At 41.4% G+C, this 19,870-nt stretch overlaps 2 protein-coding genes across 2 annotated transcripts; both read right to left on the bottom strand.

Moving 5' to 3' along the window:
- Nucleotides 1–10,528: 10,528 nt before the first annotated feature.
- Nucleotides 10,529–14,871, bottom strand: LOC103697048 (putative disease resistance RPP13-like protein 3). Its single transcript, XM_088717100.2, has 2 exons — nucleotides 11,919–14,871; nucleotides 10,529–10,786 (listed from the first exon to the last, which is right to left on the bottom strand). Exon 1 carries the CDS (start codon nucleotides 14,572–14,574, stop codon nucleotides 12,682–12,684), a length of 1,893 nt encoding a protein of 630 aa, XP_088573226.2. The 5' UTR covers nucleotides 14,575–14,871; the 3' UTR covers nucleotides 10,529–10,786; nucleotides 11,919–12,681.
- On the bottom strand, nucleotides 11,944–12,666 carry LOC149768450 (putative disease resistance RPP8-like protein 2). Its single transcript, XM_089928534.1, has one exon. It carries the CDS (start codon nucleotides 12,664–12,666, stop codon nucleotides 11,944–11,946), a length of 723 nt encoding a protein of 240 aa, XP_089784660.1.
- Nucleotides 14,872–19,870: the final 4,999 nt, after the last annotated feature.

The raw sequence follows: 19,870 nt of genomic DNA, 5'->3' as shown, positions 1-19,870 counted from the left end.
TTTCAAAAACTAGCCGTTACTTACTGTTGGGAGGACAAAAAGTACTTCTGCAGAACTAGTCGTTATGCTTCTGCCCGTGCTGGGGTCGACCCAAACTTTTCTGGGGTCGACTCAAACCACTGTTCATCAGACTTGGGGTCGACTCAACTTTCACTGGGGTCGACTCAACTTTCACTGGGGTCGACTCCTGCTACATTGGGGTCGGCACTCTCAGGAAACACAAAACCTTATATTTCAGCCGTTTTTCACTGGAGTCGACTCAACTCTTTTTAGGGTCGACTCAAGGTACAGTGGGGTCGACTCAAGTTCCATTGGGGTCGACCCTCTCAGGGATTCCAGATACACAATTTTGAACGACACAGCCTTGGGGTCGACTCATGTTCAGTTGGGGTCGACTCAAGTTCCATTGGGGTCGACCCTCTCAGGGATTCCAGAGACTTGTTTTCTTGAGGCTTGAAGATGGGGTCGACTCAAGCAGGCTTGGGGTCGACCCAACTACTGTTCATCTGTGCCATTTTCGCAGAAGTGTGCCTGATGGTTTCATGATGTGCCGGGGTCGACTCCACCAATCTTGGGGTCGACTCATTCGACACTTTGCTGCAACTTAAGGTTAGATTCATCCATACAATGAATGAAATATACTTCAAGCAATTTTGAATGGATGCCATGGTAGTGCTACATACTCTTAACAATGAAAATTGCTATTGTCCCCTTAGGAGTACGTTTCACTTGAAACTTTGCTGAATTAGAATTTAGAATTCACTCTCCCTTTTCTATCGCAAATTTTATCTCATTATTAATCATTGAAAGACATCTTGATCTCATTCTTCTAATGTACCGAGAGTGTCGAACTCAGTAATGATATATCATGTTAACTTGTAGTATTTAATTAGATATTCTCTCAATGGTTGTGTTAATCATCAAAATAACACTATCATCCTCAATCTCCCCCTTTTTGATGATTACAAAATATTGAGTGCGAGCAGATTGATACTTATTAGAAAATTTGTTTTAGAAGAGCTCAAGTTGCTGAATTTCAGCTTTTCAAATTTGAGAGTGAAGTCTTCCCCATTTTCATCCAAATATTGCTAATTTGAACTTTTGATTTTCTCCTCCTTTCTTTTATATTTGGTTAAAGATGAAACTTCAAAAATTTGAGATAAAGCAAGAGTTTCAAATTATGTATCGAGGTATGAGAGGTATGTGCCAAATTCTGAAATTTGATTGAAAGTTTAGACTTTAACATTTTCATTCTTACATATCGCTCCCCCTTAAGTGTATATTATCTCCTATTATCATTTTCAACCTTGTTTGTCAACTTATTGCAACTTCTTTCTTTTCTTACTTCTTCCCCTTTTTGTTATCATCAAATAGGTGCATGACAATAGATAAGTAGACACAGTAAATAATAAACAGTCAAGTTTCATTGATCAAAATGGAACATTATAGTACATTAATGCCAAAAATACAATGTTCTTCAATCAAAGTGCAAAGTACATGAACAAAGCAAAATACATATGAGAGCTAGATCAATTCTAGGCACTAATCATAATGCTAACATCAGCCTAGGGGGTATCTAAGGGCTGTGATCTAGTCCTCATTCTCCTAGAATAAGTGGCGAGGGGAGGTCGAGCCTGATGGGACTGAGTCTGGCGTGGACCTCGCTGAGCTGGATGACTCTGTGCCGAAACCTCCGACTCAGCTGCTCGGGGCACAGATGGACCATGAGCCTCTCTCTCTTGCTGTAATGCTCCTACCTGCTCTCTGAGATCGCTAATCTCAGCAGTCATGATGTCCATCCTGCTCGTCAATTCGTCAGAGAGAGTCCTCGCCTGAGCTGACATAAGCTCAGTCATCCTACTCCAAAACTCCTCTGTGCACCCCGTGGGTACGGATGACGATGGGCCAGCCTCTGAAGGTGCCGTAGGATGATCCTCAGGTACCTCAGCCTCAGGGATGGGGTCTCCAACCTCTGGTGCATCACCCTCTGGTGCATGTATCCCTGCTCCTCCACGCACCCACTACCCGTTCACCTTCTCATAACCCATGCGAACTAGGGACCGTGCAGTGTAAGTGTCAGTAAATAATAGATGCCTGGAGATCTCTCCCTCCACTGATATGTCATGCTGTCGGAAGATCAGGGTGAGTATCATACCATAGGGCAGAAAGACTCTCGAATTGCATATAGCCTTTCTCATCTGCCTGATCATCATAGCTGGGAGGTTCAGGGGAATGCCCTGAATAATGTGCTCCATAATGACCAAATCTCGCTCAGATATGAGATCAAATCTTTCACTTTTCGGAAACAAAATCTTACCTATGAAGTTGTGCAACAACCTCATCTCAGCTGATAGAGAGCTTGCTATCATATTTTCGGAATAGTCAAAATCATCGTTCTCAAGGATCAACTGTAGAGCTCTCAACTTGCTTTCCGGCCTTTTTGGAGTTGCACCTTCGCAGGGGAGATGGAGCAACTCACTCAAACTTTCTTCTGAAACCCTAACCCGTACACCTCGGACCTCAGACACAAGCTCTCCCATTCCAACTTTTAGGAAGGCATAAAACTCACGAACCAAGCCCGGGTATGTCACCAAATCTAGGGAGCAAATATACTCCCATCCTTGCCTTCGAATCCAATCCCCCAACCGGAACCCTTGATCCAAAAATTCGGAGTGGATCCTTCTCCCCGTGGTTACCGGTCTTCCCGCATATTTAGCAAGTTGAATTGAAGGGGAAGGAGGTGGAGGAGGCTCAACACGTGTCTCACCTTGTGGGGGAACTGTAGATGAATCTCTAGCATGTCTATCTACAATGGTTGGGCATGAGATTCTTCCGGATCTCTTAGCAACGGCTCGCTAGGGTCCCATTTTCACCAAATCCTTCCTTAGGTCTTGATCTAACGACGTAGAGAAGCAATCTAGCACTGTTTGGAGATGATTGGAAGGGATTGGAAGGTGGAAAATAGGATTTTAGGAAGAGGACAAGATGAAACAGTGCCCTAGAATAGCTCGCGGGTCCCTCTTTAAAAACAGGGTCCCGCCGTTGGGTCGACCCCAGATTTTTCTTGGGTCGACTCAACGTGGGGTCGACCCCATTCTGGCTCGGGTCGGCCCCAGTTCAGAAAATTTTCTTCCTTTCTTTTTAAAAATTCTTCCTTTCCTCCAATCCTTACAAATTCTTTATGGGACAATGATACATGAGTAAGGAATCTATAGATGACTAGTTTGTCTAATGTTTCATGGGTTCTTCGAAATGGGAGGAGAGTATCATGAGACAACTTGTTCCTTTTTATATCTCCTCAATCAAAAGGATCACATATGCCTAATTCCCTCCTAAGCATGCAAAATCTATCTTCACTTAAAGGTTTTGTGAATATGTCAGCTAATTGTTTCTCAGTACATACATGCTCAATACATATGTTCCCATTTTGCACATGATCTCTAATGAAATGATATCTTATTTCAATGTGTTTGGCTTTAGAGTGCTGAACCGGATTTTTAGTAAGGTTAATGGCACTAGTGTTATCATACTTTATAGGAATGTTGTCTAGTTTAATTTCATAGTCCTCTATTTATTGCTTGAGCCATAGTACTTGAGCACAGCAACTCCCAGCAGCTATATATTCGGCCTCAGCCGTTGACAATGCTATCGAATTCTGCTTTTTGCTAAACTATGATACTAAGTTATTTCCTAAAAATTGACATGTTCCACTAGTGCTCTTCCTATCTAATTTGCAACCAGCAAAATCTGCATCAGAATATGCAAGTAAATCTAGATAGAAGTCTCTACAGTACCATAAACCTATGTTTATGGTTGCTCTCAAATATCTAAGGATTCTTTTGACAGTACTTAGATGTGACTCCTTAGGATCTGATTGGTATCTAGCATATATTCCCACACTAAACACTATGTCTGACCTACTAGCAGTAAGGTAAAGCAAAGATCCAATTAAGCTTCTATAAAGCTTTATATCTATACTTTTTTCTTTTTCATCTTTGTCTAGCTTACTAGTGGGATTCATTGGGGTGCCTATTCCCTTGTGATTTTCATTCCCAAACTTCTTTAATATTTCCTTTGTGTACTTAGTTTGATGAATAAAGATACCTTCCTTAGTTTGCTTGATTTGTAATCCGAGAAAGAAATTTAGTTCTTCCATCATACTCATCTCGAATTCTCCTTGCATTAATTTAGCAAACTCTTTGCAAATATTATCATTAGTGGCACCAAAGATTATGTCATCTACGTATATTTATACTACTAGCAGATTTTTGTATTTTCTTTTGAGAAAAAGTGTTTTATTTACATTTCCTCTACTGAAATCATTATTCAGTAGAAATTTGCTTAGTCGATCATACCAAGCCCTAGGTGCTTGTTTCAATCCATATAATGCCTTATGTAATCTAAACACATGATTTGGTAATTCATGATTCTCAAAACCAGGAGGTTGCTCTACATATACTTCCTCCTCTATAAAACCATTTAAGAAGGCACTTTTTACATCCATTTGGTACAATGTGAAATTCATGAAGCATGCAAAAGCTAGAAGTAATCTAATAGCTTCTAATCTGGCCACGGGAGCAAATGTTTCCTCAAAATCTATCCCTTCTTCTTGATTGTATCCCTTAGCTAAAAGTTTAGCTTTATTTCTTATAACTACCCTATTTTCATCTAATTTATTTCTAAAGATCCATTTTGTTCCAATTACAGAGTTATGCTTTGGTCTCTCAGTTAATGTCCATACATTACTTCTTTTGAATTGATTTAATTCTTCTTGCATAGCATTTATCCAATTTATGTCTTTTTCAGCTTCTTCATAAGTCTTAGGTTCTAATTGTGAAACAAAAGCAAGATAGTCATTTAAATTTCTAAGAGAGAATTGAGTTACTTACCCCTTGAGATGGATCACCAATGATTAAGTCTTTAGGGTGTCCATGTGCATACCTCCATTCCTTTGGCAAGTCTTGAGATTGTGGTGGCACGCGATTATTTTCCTTTTCTTGATTTGGCACGTCATTAAGATTCAATTTTTCAAAGTTAATAATTCCTGCATCATCATCAAGAGTATTTTCTCTTCTAGGAGACTCACTATCAGACTCATCAAAAATAATATTAACTGACTCTTCAACTACAAGAGTTCTTTTGTTGAATACTCTGTATGCCCTGCTAGATGTAGAGTATCCTAAGAAGATACCTTCATCTGACTTGGCATCAAATTTACTTAGATCTTCTTTGCCATTGTTTAAAATGAAACATCTACATCCAAATACTCTAAGATATTTAGCAGTTGGTTTCTTATTCTTCCAAAGTTCATAAGGAGTTTTCTTGGTTATAGGTCGTATTAAAACTCGATTTAGAATATGGCAAGCAGTACTTATAGCTTCAGCCCAAAAGTACTTTGGAAGATTTGACTCGCACAACATTGTGCGTGCCATTTCTACCAAGGTCCTATTTTTTCTTTCAACAACCTCATTTTGTTGAGGCGTTCTAGGTGCTGAAAATTGATGTGAGATACCATTTTCATTACAAAATTCTTCAAAGTGTTGATTTTCAAATTCAGTTCCATGATCACCTCGAATTACTATTAAGGTAAGCTTCTTTTCAGTTATGATATTTTTATAATATTTCAAGAATGCTGAAAATGCTTCATTCTTATGTGCAAGAAATGAAACCCATGTATATCTTGAAAAATCATCTACTATAACTAGTCCATACTTCTTCCCTTCTAGACTCGCGGTTCTAGTGGGTCCAAATAGATCTATGTGTATGAGTTCAAAAGGCCTAGTGGTTGATACTATATTCTTTGATTTGAAGGATGATTTTGTTTGCTTTCCTAATGAGCATGGTCCATAGATTTTGTCCTTTTCAAAGATCAATTTTGGCACATCTTTTATCAAATCCTTCTTGATTAGTTTTGATATTAAGTCCATACTAGCATGTCCTAGTCTACGATGCCAAAGCCAACTTGTTTCATTTTTCCCTTCTTCATTAGTAATTAAACATAATCCATTTTTCTTGCCTAAATCATGAAGATCTACCATGTAAATATTTCTCTGCCTTTGTCCTATAAGTACAATGCTATTATCTTTAGGATTTGTGATTATGCATACTGAGGCTTCAAATGTGATTTTAAAATCTTTATCACAAAATTGACTTATGCTAAGTAGGTTATGTTTCAGACCATTAACTAATAAAATATTTTCTATAAAGGTGGATGGAGTAATATAAATTTTACCCTTTCCAATGATAAGTCATTTTCCATTGTCTCCATAGGTTACCACTCCACCCTTCTTAGATTCCAAGGTAACAAATTGTTCTACGTCACCTGTCATGTGTCTTGAACAGCCGTTATCTAGATACCATCGTTTATCCACCTTATTAGCTGCAAGACACCCCTGCAATCAAGATCAAGAATATGCTTTAGGTATCCAAACTATGTTGGATCCTTTAGGGTTAGTACTTGATGTTCCTTTTGGAACCCAAATTTTCTTGGATTTTAGCTTATAATTATTACTCAATTTGTTGTAGCTAGACTTTCTATAATTACATTCATATGCTTTATGTCCTAATTTATTGCAGCAATGACAAGTTATATTTTTATTTTTGGCTTTCACAAATATGTTCTTTAAGTATTTTTGTTTCCTATTTGTTTTATATCCTAACCTAGCTTTATCATATACAGCTTTTTGACTATCAAGAATCATATTTAATTTAGTTGAGCTAAGTGTAAACTTGTCCACTAAGGATTTGTATTTTTCAGCATCTTCTTTTAACTTGACATTTTCAGCAATTTGACTTTTGGTTTCATTGGTGAATCTCCTACTTAATGTTTCATAGTCATTAGATAGTTTTTGCTTTTCTTTGATAAGAGATTGATTTTCATCTTTTAGAACTTTATTTTTATTGATTAATTTCTTGTGTTCTTCCATGAGTTCTAAAAATGCATCATGTAATTCTTCTACAGTAAAATCACATTCAAGTTCAGAATCTACCTTGTCGTCATTGTCCATATAGCAGATTTGGGCCGTCTCTTGTTGATCTTCCTCTACCGAACTTGACTCCTCACTTTCACTCCATTCAGCCATGAAGTTCTTCTTAAGTTTTCTTGCTATCCATTTCAATTCTGGACAATCTATCTTGAAATGCCCGGGCTTGTTACACTCATAGCAAATTGGTGTTTTCTTTTCCTTTTCTTTGTCCTTACCCTTTTCTTTGCTTGAGCTACCTTTGAGGAAGGACTTCCTTTTATGAAATTTCTTCTTTCCTCTCATGAACTTTCTGAATTTTCTTGCAAGCATAGCCATTCCTTCTTCATCATATTCCTCCTCATCATCAGATTCTTCTGATTCAGTTTTTTGTTTTGGAGTGGTAGACTTCAAGGCAATGGTCTTTCTTTTCTTGACCTCATCTTCTGAATTTTGCCTCATAGTCAACTCATAGGTCATGAGTGATCCTAGAAGTTCTTCCAATTGTAGTGTATTGAGGTCCTTTGCTTCTTGAATTGCTGTTACCTTGGCCTCCCAAACTCTTGGTAGAGATCTGAGAATTTTTCGCACTACTTCAGAGTTAGTATAAGACTTTCCTAAACTCTTTAGCCCATTTATGATTTCCGTGAATCGAGTAAATATTTCAGTTATGGACTCAGTGGATTCCATTTTAAACAACTCATACTTATGTACTAATATATTTATTTTTGACTCTTTGACTTGATTAGTTCCTTCATGTGTGACCTCCAGTTTATCCCAAATTTCTTTCGCGGAGATGCATGTAGATATTCTATTGAATTCACTATCATCTAGTGAAAAGTAAAGTACATTAATTGCTTTAGCATTTAGTTGTGCTAGTCTTCTATCACTCTCATTCCAATCTATTTCTGATTTGGGAATGATTGTGCCCTCTATACTAATTGTGGATGTGTGTGGTCCTCTAGTTATGATATACTACATTTCAAAGTCTAGAGCTTGAATGAATATCCTCATTCTAGCTTTCCAGTATGTGTAATTAGTGTCATTAAACAGAGGAGGTCTATTTGTGGATTGCCCCTCGCTCATAGAACATCCTACTTGGGTTGTCATGATTTTTGTCTCTTGATTGTGAGATCAACAAATACTATATGAGCACCTTGCTCTGATACCACTTGTTGCCCAAGATGACAAGCCAAGAGGGGGGGTGAATTGGTTTCTCTAAATTTTTACTATCTTACTTGAGTCAATTGATGAGTGAGTGAAGTTAAAACAATACACAATGCAAACACACAAGAAGTATAGTGGTTCGGTTCTCTCCTAAGCACCTACGTCCACTCCCCAAGCGATCCCTTGGGAGTTCACTATAATTCCGCGGATTACAGTTGGATTGTTTTCCGGGCTCACAATCCAAAAACCTTTACACTTTGGTTTTTCGGGATCACCAAAAATCTATGTTGGGTTTACGGGCACACCAACAAACCTTCACAATTGGTTTTACGGATTCACCAATAAACCTACACCGTTGGTTTTACGGGCTCACCAACAAACCTTTACAAGGTGATTAAAAAGAAGAAGAAAGTTGAAACTCCTAGATGAGCAAATATAACAATTATAAGCTACAAAGAAGAGTTTAGAATATAGTTATCGCTTGATGAGACTTCTCTCTTCTTTGTCGAGATTGCTTCACTCTTCAAAGGTTGATGGAGCTCTTAATGTCTCTTAGAATCTGCTCAACCACTTCCTTTTGACTCTTTGAGTGAAGCACTTGGATGAAGAAAATTAGGGCTCTTATCTTTTTTGTGTAAGCTTTGATCTTTTGCAAAAGGATGCTTTCTCTGATGAATAGTGTCACTTTAAATAGTTTTCCTCATTCATTGGACATCCCCCATTGATTAGATTTCAAAAACTAGCGGTTACTTACTGTTGGGAGAACAAAAAGTACTTCTGCAGAAGTAGCCGTTATGCTTCTGCCCGTGCTGGGGTCGACCCAAACTTTTCTGGGGTCGACTCAAACCACTATTCATCAAACTTGGGGTCGACTCAACTTTCACTGGGGTCGACCCAACTTTCACTGCGATCGACTCCTGCTACATTGGGGTCGACCCTCTCAGGAAACACAGAACCTTATATTTCAGCCGTTTTTCCCTGGGATCGACTCAACTTTTTTTGGGGTCGACTCAAGGTACAGTGGGGTCCACTCAAGTTCCATTGGGTCGACCCTTTCAGGAATTCCAGAGACACAATTTTGAATGACACAGCCTTGGGGTCGACTCATGTTCAGTTGGGGTCGACTCAAGGTACAGTGGGGTCGACTCAAGTTTCATTGGGGTCGACCCTTTCAGGGATTCCAGAGACTTGTTTTCTTGAGGCTTGAAGATGGGGTCGACTCAAGCAGGTTTGGGGTCGACCCAACTACTGTTCATCCGTGCCATTTTCGCAGAAGTGTGCCTGATGGTTCCATGATGTGCCGGGGTCGACTCCACCAATCTTGGGGTCGACTCATTCGACACTTTGCTGCAACTTAAGGTTAGATTCATCCATACAATGAATGAAATATACTTCAAGCAATTTTGAATGTATGCCATGGTAGTGCTACATATTCTTAACAATGAAAATTGCTATTGTCCCCTTAGAAGTATGTTTCACTTGAAACTTTGCTGAATTAGAATTTAGAATTCACTCTCCCTTTTCTATCGCAAATTTTATCTCATTATTAATCATTGAAAGACATCTTGATCTCATTCTTCTAATGTACCGAGAGTGTCAAACTCAGTAATGATGTATCATGTTAACTTGTAGTATTTAATTAGATATTTCCTCAATGGTTGTGTTAATCATCAAAATAACACTATCATCTTCAATCTCCTCTTTTTGATGATTACGGGTTCATTTATTGTCTACTAAGTAGTGGAAATAAAATTCAAGTTCCGGATGATTGGCATGTGTATTTGACGATAATAATAGATTAATATGATTCTAATGACTATTTGTTATGGAATGTTAGTTGTTGGTCATCAATTTATTTGTTGATTTATTTTCCAAAGATTGGTTAACAGATGGTATTTATATAAAGTTTCTATTTCTTTTTGGTTTTAAAGCTTGGCGAAGATATAAAATATCATCTGATCATAGAGATTCAATGAAAAACAGGACAAGATAAAATTTTTGTCTTTCTAACAATTTGGGGAAAGGAAGTAGAAGTTTCTTTTGCTTCTCTCCGAAAATGACCTTCTTTTTCAAGCCTATTTATAAAGAACTCCAAAGAAAAAGAAAAACTAAGTTTCCTCATGCATCTTCTTTTGAAATGTCATAGATCCTTTTTACCAAGCCAATGTCAATAAGTGTCGTCGAGAAAAATGAACTTTATGCTGCGATCTTATTGAAGCTGTGTGTAGCTTTGCTCTTGCTTTTCTTGGAAAAATAATAGAGAAACATGAACTTTATGTGAGGTTGAGATACAGTTCAGTGAATATGCTAAAATTAAATCGAAAAATGTACGAAGCTATTGTTTTTGAAGGATGCTATTGAAGAAACAACAGAAAAGAAGATTTCATCAGAATATAACATATATCGCCAAATATTTGCAAGTCGAAATAGAAGTTCATGTGTGAAAAGCATTATCAAATACATTACAGAAAATTAACAATTCCATCAAATCTAAAGAAAAATATGATTTGGAAATGAAAAATAAGAACTAATACAATCGAGAGTTCCATGGTTCCATAAGAAATAGCTAGAAGTGTTGCCTTGTATATATTAAAGAAAGCTAGAGAACCTTATTGACTGGATCATCACTTCAGCTAATGCCAATTAAAGTAATCACCCTGCAAGACAAGAAACGCCACAATTGTTACGTACTTAGATGGAAATGATAAAGTTATTCGCTCGATTCTTTTTTAGATAGTTCATAAAGCATGGGCAACCTTTGGCACAGTGGAAATTTAACAAATAAATAAAAAACCCAGCCTTTTAGAAGGAACTAGAAATAAATTCCTTGATGCATTGAATTGAGAAAAAACTCAAAACTAGCAAGAACCAAGATTCTTTCGATGATATTCATCTTTACCCACATTGTGGATTCTAAATGAAGGGTGCATTTAGATTTACTAAAGTACCCACAATATAGTAGTAGTTGGCATTATATTTGAAATTACAAAGTTATCTATGATTTGTAAAAGAAGAGTCGTGCCAAATCCTTTGCAATCACTTAACTGGAAATGTCTACATTGAATAGAATATTCCAAAATTTTGATTTTCTCTACCAATGAATTCAATTTTTTTTAACAAATCTAGGTAGATAAGTCATGATTGGAACTTTAAAAAATGAATACAACAAGAGAATTAGTGCATGCTACCGTGTCATTTACGTAAGCACAAGAAACATATTAACAATCAATTGTTGGATTGGTGGGTTACGACCTTTTGACTGAATAAAAAAGATCACGTTCAAGGAGTCATAGTATCACAACCGATCATAATAACAATCTTTTAACCCTAATGTTTAGAGTACATATTCTAAGTTTTTCAATATTTACTTTCTACTTTTTCTAACTGTTCTTGGCCGGTCGGTGTTATCAGTGTCTTAATGCATGAGGTCTTGTAAGAGGTCGATTGAGTTATCACATCTTGTCATCCAACTGTTTGTACTTGACAAAAAACAACCAGAAATAATGAAGATCAATCTCCAGTAAGATCAGCAGTATTTGGTTGAGTTCAATGCTCTGTTTTTTTAAGCTAGATTAGGGAACGAATTTTAGAATAAGAATTTCAGCAATTAGAACGTTCAAGGATCAGAGAGAAATAAATCAGAATATTCTGCATGATATTATGTCAATATGTAGCGTGCTACAATTACAAGCTTTGAGCGTATTCAATCATGCAAGAAATTTATTTCATTAGTAGGATCTCGTGGGATGCAAAGAATAGAGGAAATAGAGGAGAGAGGGAGCGACTTACAGGTACTGGTGATATTATATCACGGTTAATATCCAAAAATAACGGAGGGGATGTGCCGGACCTTGTACGCATCCTCATTTCTGACCCTGTCATTGAACTCACGGGGCATGGAATTTAGCTTCAGTTCTTGAAGTGTGGTCACGTGCTGCAATCCCTCAGGAAGCATCTTCAACTTTTTGCGAGACTTGATAGTTAAGTGGGTGAGGCTGGGCATCGCCCCAGCCTCCACTGTCCATTCCTTTAAATTGTCTAGAAGGTATAATTTCAAGTGTTGCAATCGAGGAAAGCCACCAGCAGAAGAACACGACATGCTCTTCCCTTCGTATGCAAATGCGTTCAGTTGAAGAAGCCTGAGGTTTGGCAGCTTCTCCAGCACCGGCATTGGGTCTTGCTCCAATCCAGAATGCCATAATATGAGCTTGGTGAGGTTTGGCGGAAATTGACTGCTGTCTGGGAGCTGCTGATGTAGTTTGAGTGACAACCGTCGATCCAAAAACAATGAACGGAGTATGGTGAGGCTGCCTGTGAGCTGCTGCAGTGGTTTGAGTAACAACGTTCCCCATAATGTCAATGAATGGAGCTGGTGCAGGTTTGGTGCCTGAGCAAAAAGGACGTCCCCAATGATTTGAAAATGCTGAAGTACCAGAGTGACGGAGTTTAGACTGTCCATTTTCTCGAGTGCTTTTCCAGATAAATTGAAGCCCAGCAGAGTGTGGAGAGAGCTAAAATCCGGACCATGTCCAATCATCGTGATTCGCAGAGTTTACAGGTTGTTGTGATCACCAATTATCGGCGGTGTACTCAAAAACGAATTCATATTAATATAGACGTGCCTCAGCGTCCGGATTTTCCAAAATGATTTCGGAAGCCATGAAATCCTTGTGCCTCTCGCATCCAGAGTCTGCAGATTCAAGAGATGACCGATGGAGGATGGCAGTCTCTTCAAACCAGTGTTTCTCAATCCCAGGTATCGTAGATGAATCATGTTGCCGATCAGTTTTGGTAACTTCTTCAAAGAATGTGCGCCCTCCAGATCCAGCACCCTTAATAAGTTTAACCCATTCAAAAATCTTCTCCCATTAGTCAAAATTAAATTGAAGCCCAGCAGAGTGCGGAGATGTGGTGAGGAAACAGCAACCTCGTCATTTATACGATTGTGGAAAGCCGCACGATGCCTCGATATGCCATCAGATACTGCCATGTTGTCACTGCTCCAAATTTGAAGAAATCTATCCCTTCTGGCTTCCGATTGGCCAAAGTCACGTAACATATCATGGATGCGTATGCTCTTAACCCATCCATGAGCCATGCTTCTGCTAACAACCTGGATCATGCACCTCTGGACCAAATTATCCAACCAAACTCTAGCAGTTTCTTCCATTGTCCTTGTCTGCTCTTCGGGTATGAAACCTTCGACGACCCACAACCTGACTAATTTGGAAGCAGAGATAATGGAGTCCTCCGGAAATGCAGCGATGTATAGAAAACATGGTTTTAACGGAGACGGCAAGTCATTGTAACTTAAACCTAATATATTGAAGCACTTCTTCCCATCCCCACTATCTTCCCACTTCATGTTCTGATCAACACTCCACCACGCATCATAGTTAGGATCTTTCCCTGAGAGAAGGCCCCCTAACGCCACCAGTGCAAGAGGAAGTCCATAGCACCTCTTTGCCAGTCTCTTGGCCAATTCCTTCAAATCAGCGGGGAAATCTTGTTTTGGTGGAAATGCCTTCCTACACAAGAGTTCCAAACTCTGTGTGTCATTCAGAGTGTGCAGATTATAAGGAGGAAAGCTTGACCTGGCACGGTTTGCAACTTCCATCTCACGGGTAGTAAGCAGTATTCTGCTGCCTCTGTTCTCATCAGGAAAGACTCGCTGCATTTCTCTCCAAACATCAACTCTCCATACATCATCCATCACGACCAAATACTTTTTGTCTCTTAGGAAATCACGGAGCTTCTCTCTAACTTCTTCTTCACCCATCTGTTCCAAGTCTTCTTCTGTAGTTGTTTCTTCCTTCTTTTTGATTCCCATTACTTCTATCATGATGTCCTTCAAATCACGGTGCTTTATTTCTTTCTTTTTGATTCCCATTACATTTTTCATGATGTCCCTCGCTAGCTCGATAACTTCGTAGCTCTGAGAAACTGAAACCCAAGCAAAGGTATTAAAATGCTCTCTAATTGCAGGGTCCTTATACACTTTTCTTGCCAGGGTGGTCTTGCCTAGCCCACCCATACCCACTATAGAAATTACACATCGTGCTTTCTCATTCCCATCAAGCAATTGACTCACTATTTCTTTCTTATCATTCTCGAAGCCTATAACATCAATGTCATCGTCATCAGAGCGAGGAGAGGATTCTCTGAGGGATTGCAAACTTTCATCCACTGCACTACTTTCACCTAGACTAGCAATGCCATATCTATCTTTGCTAGCGGAAATATTCTGGATCCTTTCCATTATATTTCCAATTTCAGAAACAATTTTATGCTGGGTGAACAATTCACTAGGTTTGTGAGAGTACCTTGAAATGGTGCCCATGAAGCCTCTCCTCTGACGCTGCCTCTCAGCCATGAACTTGACCCTGTCTATGATGTCTTCCACTTCATATGCCACATCTCTTATCTCACGTATCCAGCTCTCCATTCTTTCATCTCCTCTCTTCCTTGAGTCTGCATCTTTGAGGAAGCCTTGCAATAGACGGAGTTCTGTTTCCACGCGTTTGATCTGATGGGGCACACCACACAAGAAAGCAGCTTCCTGTACGAAAAGGTTGGCAAGCTGAGACAAGACACCGAAAAGCCCTGCACATCCATCTCTCCTTCCCTCTCTCTTACTCAAGACGAAGAAGATTTTAGAGGATGGTCGAACGTATGGAGCCAAGAAGGAGAGTCCTTGATCTCTGGGAAAGAAGTTCTCTACATGTCAATCATCATTTTTGATGCCTTAGCATGATTGGAAGAAGGTAGGGGGTTCTGAAGGGAATCCTCCACCTTGCATCCACTCCACGATCCCCTTATCCCACTGGTTCTATGTGGGCCACCACTGCGATGACGAAAGTAAGGAACTCACTTCTCTATGCACATATATCCATAGCAGCCGGGCCGGACACCTCATCCTCCGACGGCCCACACCTTACCTGTCACGCCCCCGCCTCTGCGAGGCACGTGAGGCACCTAGTGCCCACGTGGGGGCCACATGAGGGGGGAACACGGGGCTCCCCTGCCAGATATTGTCCGGTTCTGAGGCTTCACGCAAGCGTCCTTCACCCCTCCCCGGTTTTGCTTTCCACCCAAAACGCGTCTGCAGGATTAGGAGACACCCGCCTCATATGCCCAGGCTCTAGAACGAGTCTTTCCGATGTGGGACTATTGGGCCTCACACCCTTCCCACCATCGGACAAGAGCCGTCCTCGGCTCTGATACCAAATGTCACGTCCCCGCCTGCGCGAGGCACGTAAGGCACCTAGTGCCCACGTGGGGGCCACATGAGGGGGGACCGCGGGGCTCCCCTGCCAGATATTGTCCGGTTTTAGGGCTTCACGCAAGCGTCCTTCACCCCTCCCCGGTTTTGTTTTCCACCCAAAACGCGTCAGCAGGATTTGGAGTCACCCGCCTCATATGCCCAGGCTCTGGAACGAGTCTTTCCGATGTGGGACTATTGGGCCTCACACCCTTCCCACCATCGGACAAGAGCCGTGCTCGGCTCTGATACCAAATATCACGCCCCCGCCTCTGCGAGGCACGTGAGGCACCTAGTGCCCACGTGGGGGCCACATGAGGGGGGAACACGGGGCTCCCCTGCCAGATATTGTCCGGTTCTGGGGCTTCACGCAAGCGTCCTTCACCCCTCCTCGATTTTGTTTTTCACCCAAAACGCGTTTGCAGGATTTGGAGTCACCCGCCTCATATGCCCAAGCTCTGGAACGAGTCTTTCCGATGTGGGACTATTGGGCCTCACACCAAATGTCACGCCCCCGCTTCTGCGAGGCATGTGAGGCACCTAGTGCCCACGTGGGGGCCACATGAGGGGGAACATGGGGCTCCCCTGCCAGATATTGTCCGGTTCTAAGGCTTCACGCAAGCGTCCTTCACCCCTCCCCGGTTTTGTTTTCCACCCAAAACGCGTCTGTAGGTTTAGGAGACACCCGCCTCATATGCCCAGGCTCTGGAACGAGTCTTTCCGATGTGGGACTATTGGGCCTCACACCAGGCCCAATAGTCCCACATCGGAAAGACTCGTTCCAGAGCCTGGGCATATGAGGCGGGTGATTCCAAATCCTGCAGACGCGTTTTGGGTGGAAAACAAAATCGATGAGGGGTGAAGGACGCTTGCGTGAAGCCCCAGAACCGGACAATATCTGGCAGGGGAGCCCCATGTTCCCCCCTCATGTGGCCCCCATGTGGGCACTAGGTGCCTCACGTGCCTCGTAGAGGCGGGGGCGTGACATTTGGTATCAGAGCCGAGCACGGCTCTTGTCCGATGGTGGGAAGGGTGTGAGGCCCAATAGTCCCACATCGGAAAGACTCGTTCCAGAGCCTGGGCATATGAGGCAGGTGACTCCAAATCTTGCAGACGCGTTTTGGGTGGAAAACAAAATCGAGGAGGGGTGAAAGACGCTTGCGTGAAGCCCCAGAACCGGACAATATCTGGCAGGGGAGCCCCGTGTTCCCCCCTCATGTGGCCCCCACGTGGGCACTAGGTGCCTCACGTGCCTCGCAGAGGCGGGGGCGTGACATTTGGTATCAGAGCCGAGCACGGCTCTTGTTCGATGGTGGAAAGGGTGTGAGGCCCAATAGTCCCACATCGGAAAGACTCGTTCCAGAGCCTGGGCATATGAGGCGGGTGACTCCAAATCCCGCAGACGCGTTTTGGGTGGAAAACAAAACCGGAGAGGGGTGAAGGACGCTTGCGTGAAACCCCAGAACCGGACAATATCTGGCAGGGGAGCCCTGTGTTCCCCCCTCATGTGGCCCCCACGTGGGCACTAGGTGCCTCACGTGCCTCGCAGAGGCGGGGGCGTGACATTTGGTATCAGAGCCGAGGACGACTCTTGTCCGATGGTGGGAAGGGTGTGAGGCCCAATAGTCCCACATCGGAAAGACTCGTTCCAGAGCCTGGGCATATGAGGCAGGTGTCTCCAAATCCTGCAGACACGTTTTGGGTGGAAAACAAAACCGGAAAGGGGTGAAGGACGTTTGCATGAAACCCCAGAACCGGGCAATATCTGGCAGGGGAGCCCCGTGTTCCCCCCTCATGTGGCCCCCACGTGGCCACTAGGTGCCTCACGTGCTCCGCGCAGAGGCGTAGGCGTGACATTTGGTATCAGAGCCGGGCACGGCTCTTGTCCGATGGTGGGAAGGGTGTGAGGCCCAATAGTCCCACATCGGAAAGACTCGTTCCAGAGCCTGGGCATATGAGGCGGGTGACTCCAAATCCTGCAGACGCGTTTTGGGTGGAAAACAAAACCGGAGAGGGGTGAAGGACGCTTGCGTGAAGCCCCAGAACCGGACAATATCTGGCAGGGGAGCCCTGTATTCCCCCTCATGTGGCCCCCACGTGGGCACTAGGTGCCTCACATGCCTCGCAGAAGCGGGGGCGTGACATTTGGTGTGAGGCCCAATAGTCCCACATCGGAAAGACTCATTCCAAAGCCTGGGCATATGAGGCGGGTGTCTCCAAATCCTGCAGACGCGTTTTGGGTGGAAAACAAAATCGAGGAGGGGTGAAGGACGCTTGCGTGAAGCCCCAGAACCGGATAATATCTGGCAGGGGAGCACCGTGTTTCCCCCCTCATGTGGCCCCCACGTGGGCACTAGGTGCCTCACGTGCCTCACAGAGGCGGGGGCGTGACATTTGGTATCAGAGCCGAGGACGACTCTTGTCCGATGGTGGGAAGGGTGTGAGGCCCAATAGTCCCACATCGGAAAGACTCGTTCCAGAGCCTGGGCATATGAGGCGGGTGTCTCCAAATCCTGCAGACGCGTTTTGGGTGGAAAACAAAACCGGGGAGGGGTGAAGGACGCTTGCATGAAGCCCCAGAACCGGACAATATCTGGCAGGGGAGCCCCGTGTTCCCCCCTCATGTGGCCCCCACGTGGGCACTAGGTGCCTCACGTGCCTCGCAGAGGCGGGGGCGTGACATTTGGTATCAGAGCCGAGGACGGCTCTTGTCCGATGGTGGGAAGGGTGTGAGGCCCAATAGTCCCACATCGGAAAAACTCGTTCCAAAGCCTGGGCATATGAGGCGGGTGTCTCCAAATCCTGCAGACGCGTTTTGGGTGGAAAACAAAACCGGGGAGGGGTGAAGGACGCTTGCGTGAAGCCCTAAAACTGGACAATATCTGGCAGGGGAGCCCCGTGTTCCCCCTTCATGTGGCCCCCACGTGGGCACTAGGTGCTTCACGTGCCTCGCAGAGGCGGGGGCGTGACATTTGGTATCAGAGCCGAGCACGGCTCTTGTCCGATGGTGGAAAGGGTGTGAGGCCCAATAGTCCCACATCGGAAAGACTCGTTCCAGAGCCTGGGCATATGAGGCGGGTGACTCCAAATCCTGCAGACGCGTTTTGGGTGGAAAACAAAATCGAGGAGGGATGAAGGACGCTTGCGTGAAGCCCCAGAACCGGACAATATCTGGCAGGGGAGCCTCGTGTTCCCCCCTCATGTGGCCCCCACGTGGGCACTAGGTGCCTCACGTGCCTCGCAGAGGCGGGGGCGTGACATTACCCTCTCTCCACGTGTCCCAACGTCGCGTCATCAGCTTCTTCCCGGCTCAGCTGTCTGGTCCTGGACAGCAACCAGCCTCACATGATGAGGCGGCCAAAGACAATTGCCAACGTTGGCGCAAAAAAAGGTTATTATAGAAACCAATTATATTATATTATATTATTAAGATTAATTATTGATTTAAATACACTATAATAATTTATTATTATATCATTATTAATTATTTTCAAAAATCCACAATAGCAATTTATTATCTAACATTTATTACCTATAAGATAAAATATTATATATTATATTATAATACATTATTTAATATTTCAAATTATTTGATATTTTAACTTATACATTAATATTAAATATACAATATGTTCATAATACATATTTTTTTGATATTATATAATTGTCATTTTGTTAATAATAATATTTTATATGATATATTATATTTTTATATTAACAATAATATTATTGTATCATAATATATTATATATTATTTAACAAATTTTATAATAATATAATTATTATATTTATTAGATTTAAGTATCATACTATCTATCGCACTAATTCTATTATCATTATTTTTAAATATAATAATATTTGTCTTATATCAAATATTATATTATTAACATAATATTATATTGTGTATAGTAGTCATTTTAATTATTTAATATTAAATAAGAAGATCAATTTATTGTTTTAAGATTAATATTACTTTTAAAAATACTCATAGTATAACTGTTATTATAAAATATTTAATGATACATGTTATTAATAGTAGATTTTGTTTCAACTTAATTATTAATTATTATTATATTATTCAAGCCTATTTTTACAATGACAATGCTACCATAATTATTATTATATTATTATATTCATATTATTACACTAGATATGACATTATATTTGTATTATTGTACTAGATATTAGATTTTTATTATCATTGGGATAATATTGATACTATTTAATATTATAATTTAATATTATATCGATATTAAATTTAATATTATGATAAAATATCTAAGAGTATTTAAAAAGTATTAGGACAAGATATTGCTTTATCAGTTATAATATTAATACTATATTATTATACTAATATGAATGCTGACATAGTAATAATTATATATATTCTGTTATATGCTTCTAGTTTGTTTCATTTCTCAGAAGTTTACTTATCTAGATCACACGCACACAAAAGAAAAGAAAGGATGACAAATGTCAA

The sequence above is a fragment of the Phoenix dactylifera genome, chromosome 2 (assembly GCF_051530095.1).
Source record: "Phoenix dactylifera cultivar Ajwa chromosome 2, Ajwa_hap1_PhDact_Kaust_v1.1, whole genome shotgun sequence".
In the NCBI taxonomy this organism is placed as follows: Eukaryota; Viridiplantae; Streptophyta; class Magnoliopsida; order Arecales; family Arecaceae; genus Phoenix; species Phoenix dactylifera.
The sequence above is the reverse complement of the archived record's forward strand: the minus strand, read 5'-3'. Positions and strand labels throughout refer to the sequence as shown.

What these genes read in the sequence shown, in the direction of transcription:
- LOC103697048 (XM_088717100.2), bottom strand. Translation starts at nt 14,574, where the DNA reads ATGGAGAGCTGGATACGTGAGATAAGAGATGTGGCATATGAAGTGGAA.
- LOC149768450 (XM_089928534.1), bottom strand. Translation starts at nt 12,666, where the DNA reads ATGATTGGACATGGTCCGGATTTTAGCTCTCTCCACACTCTGCTGGGC.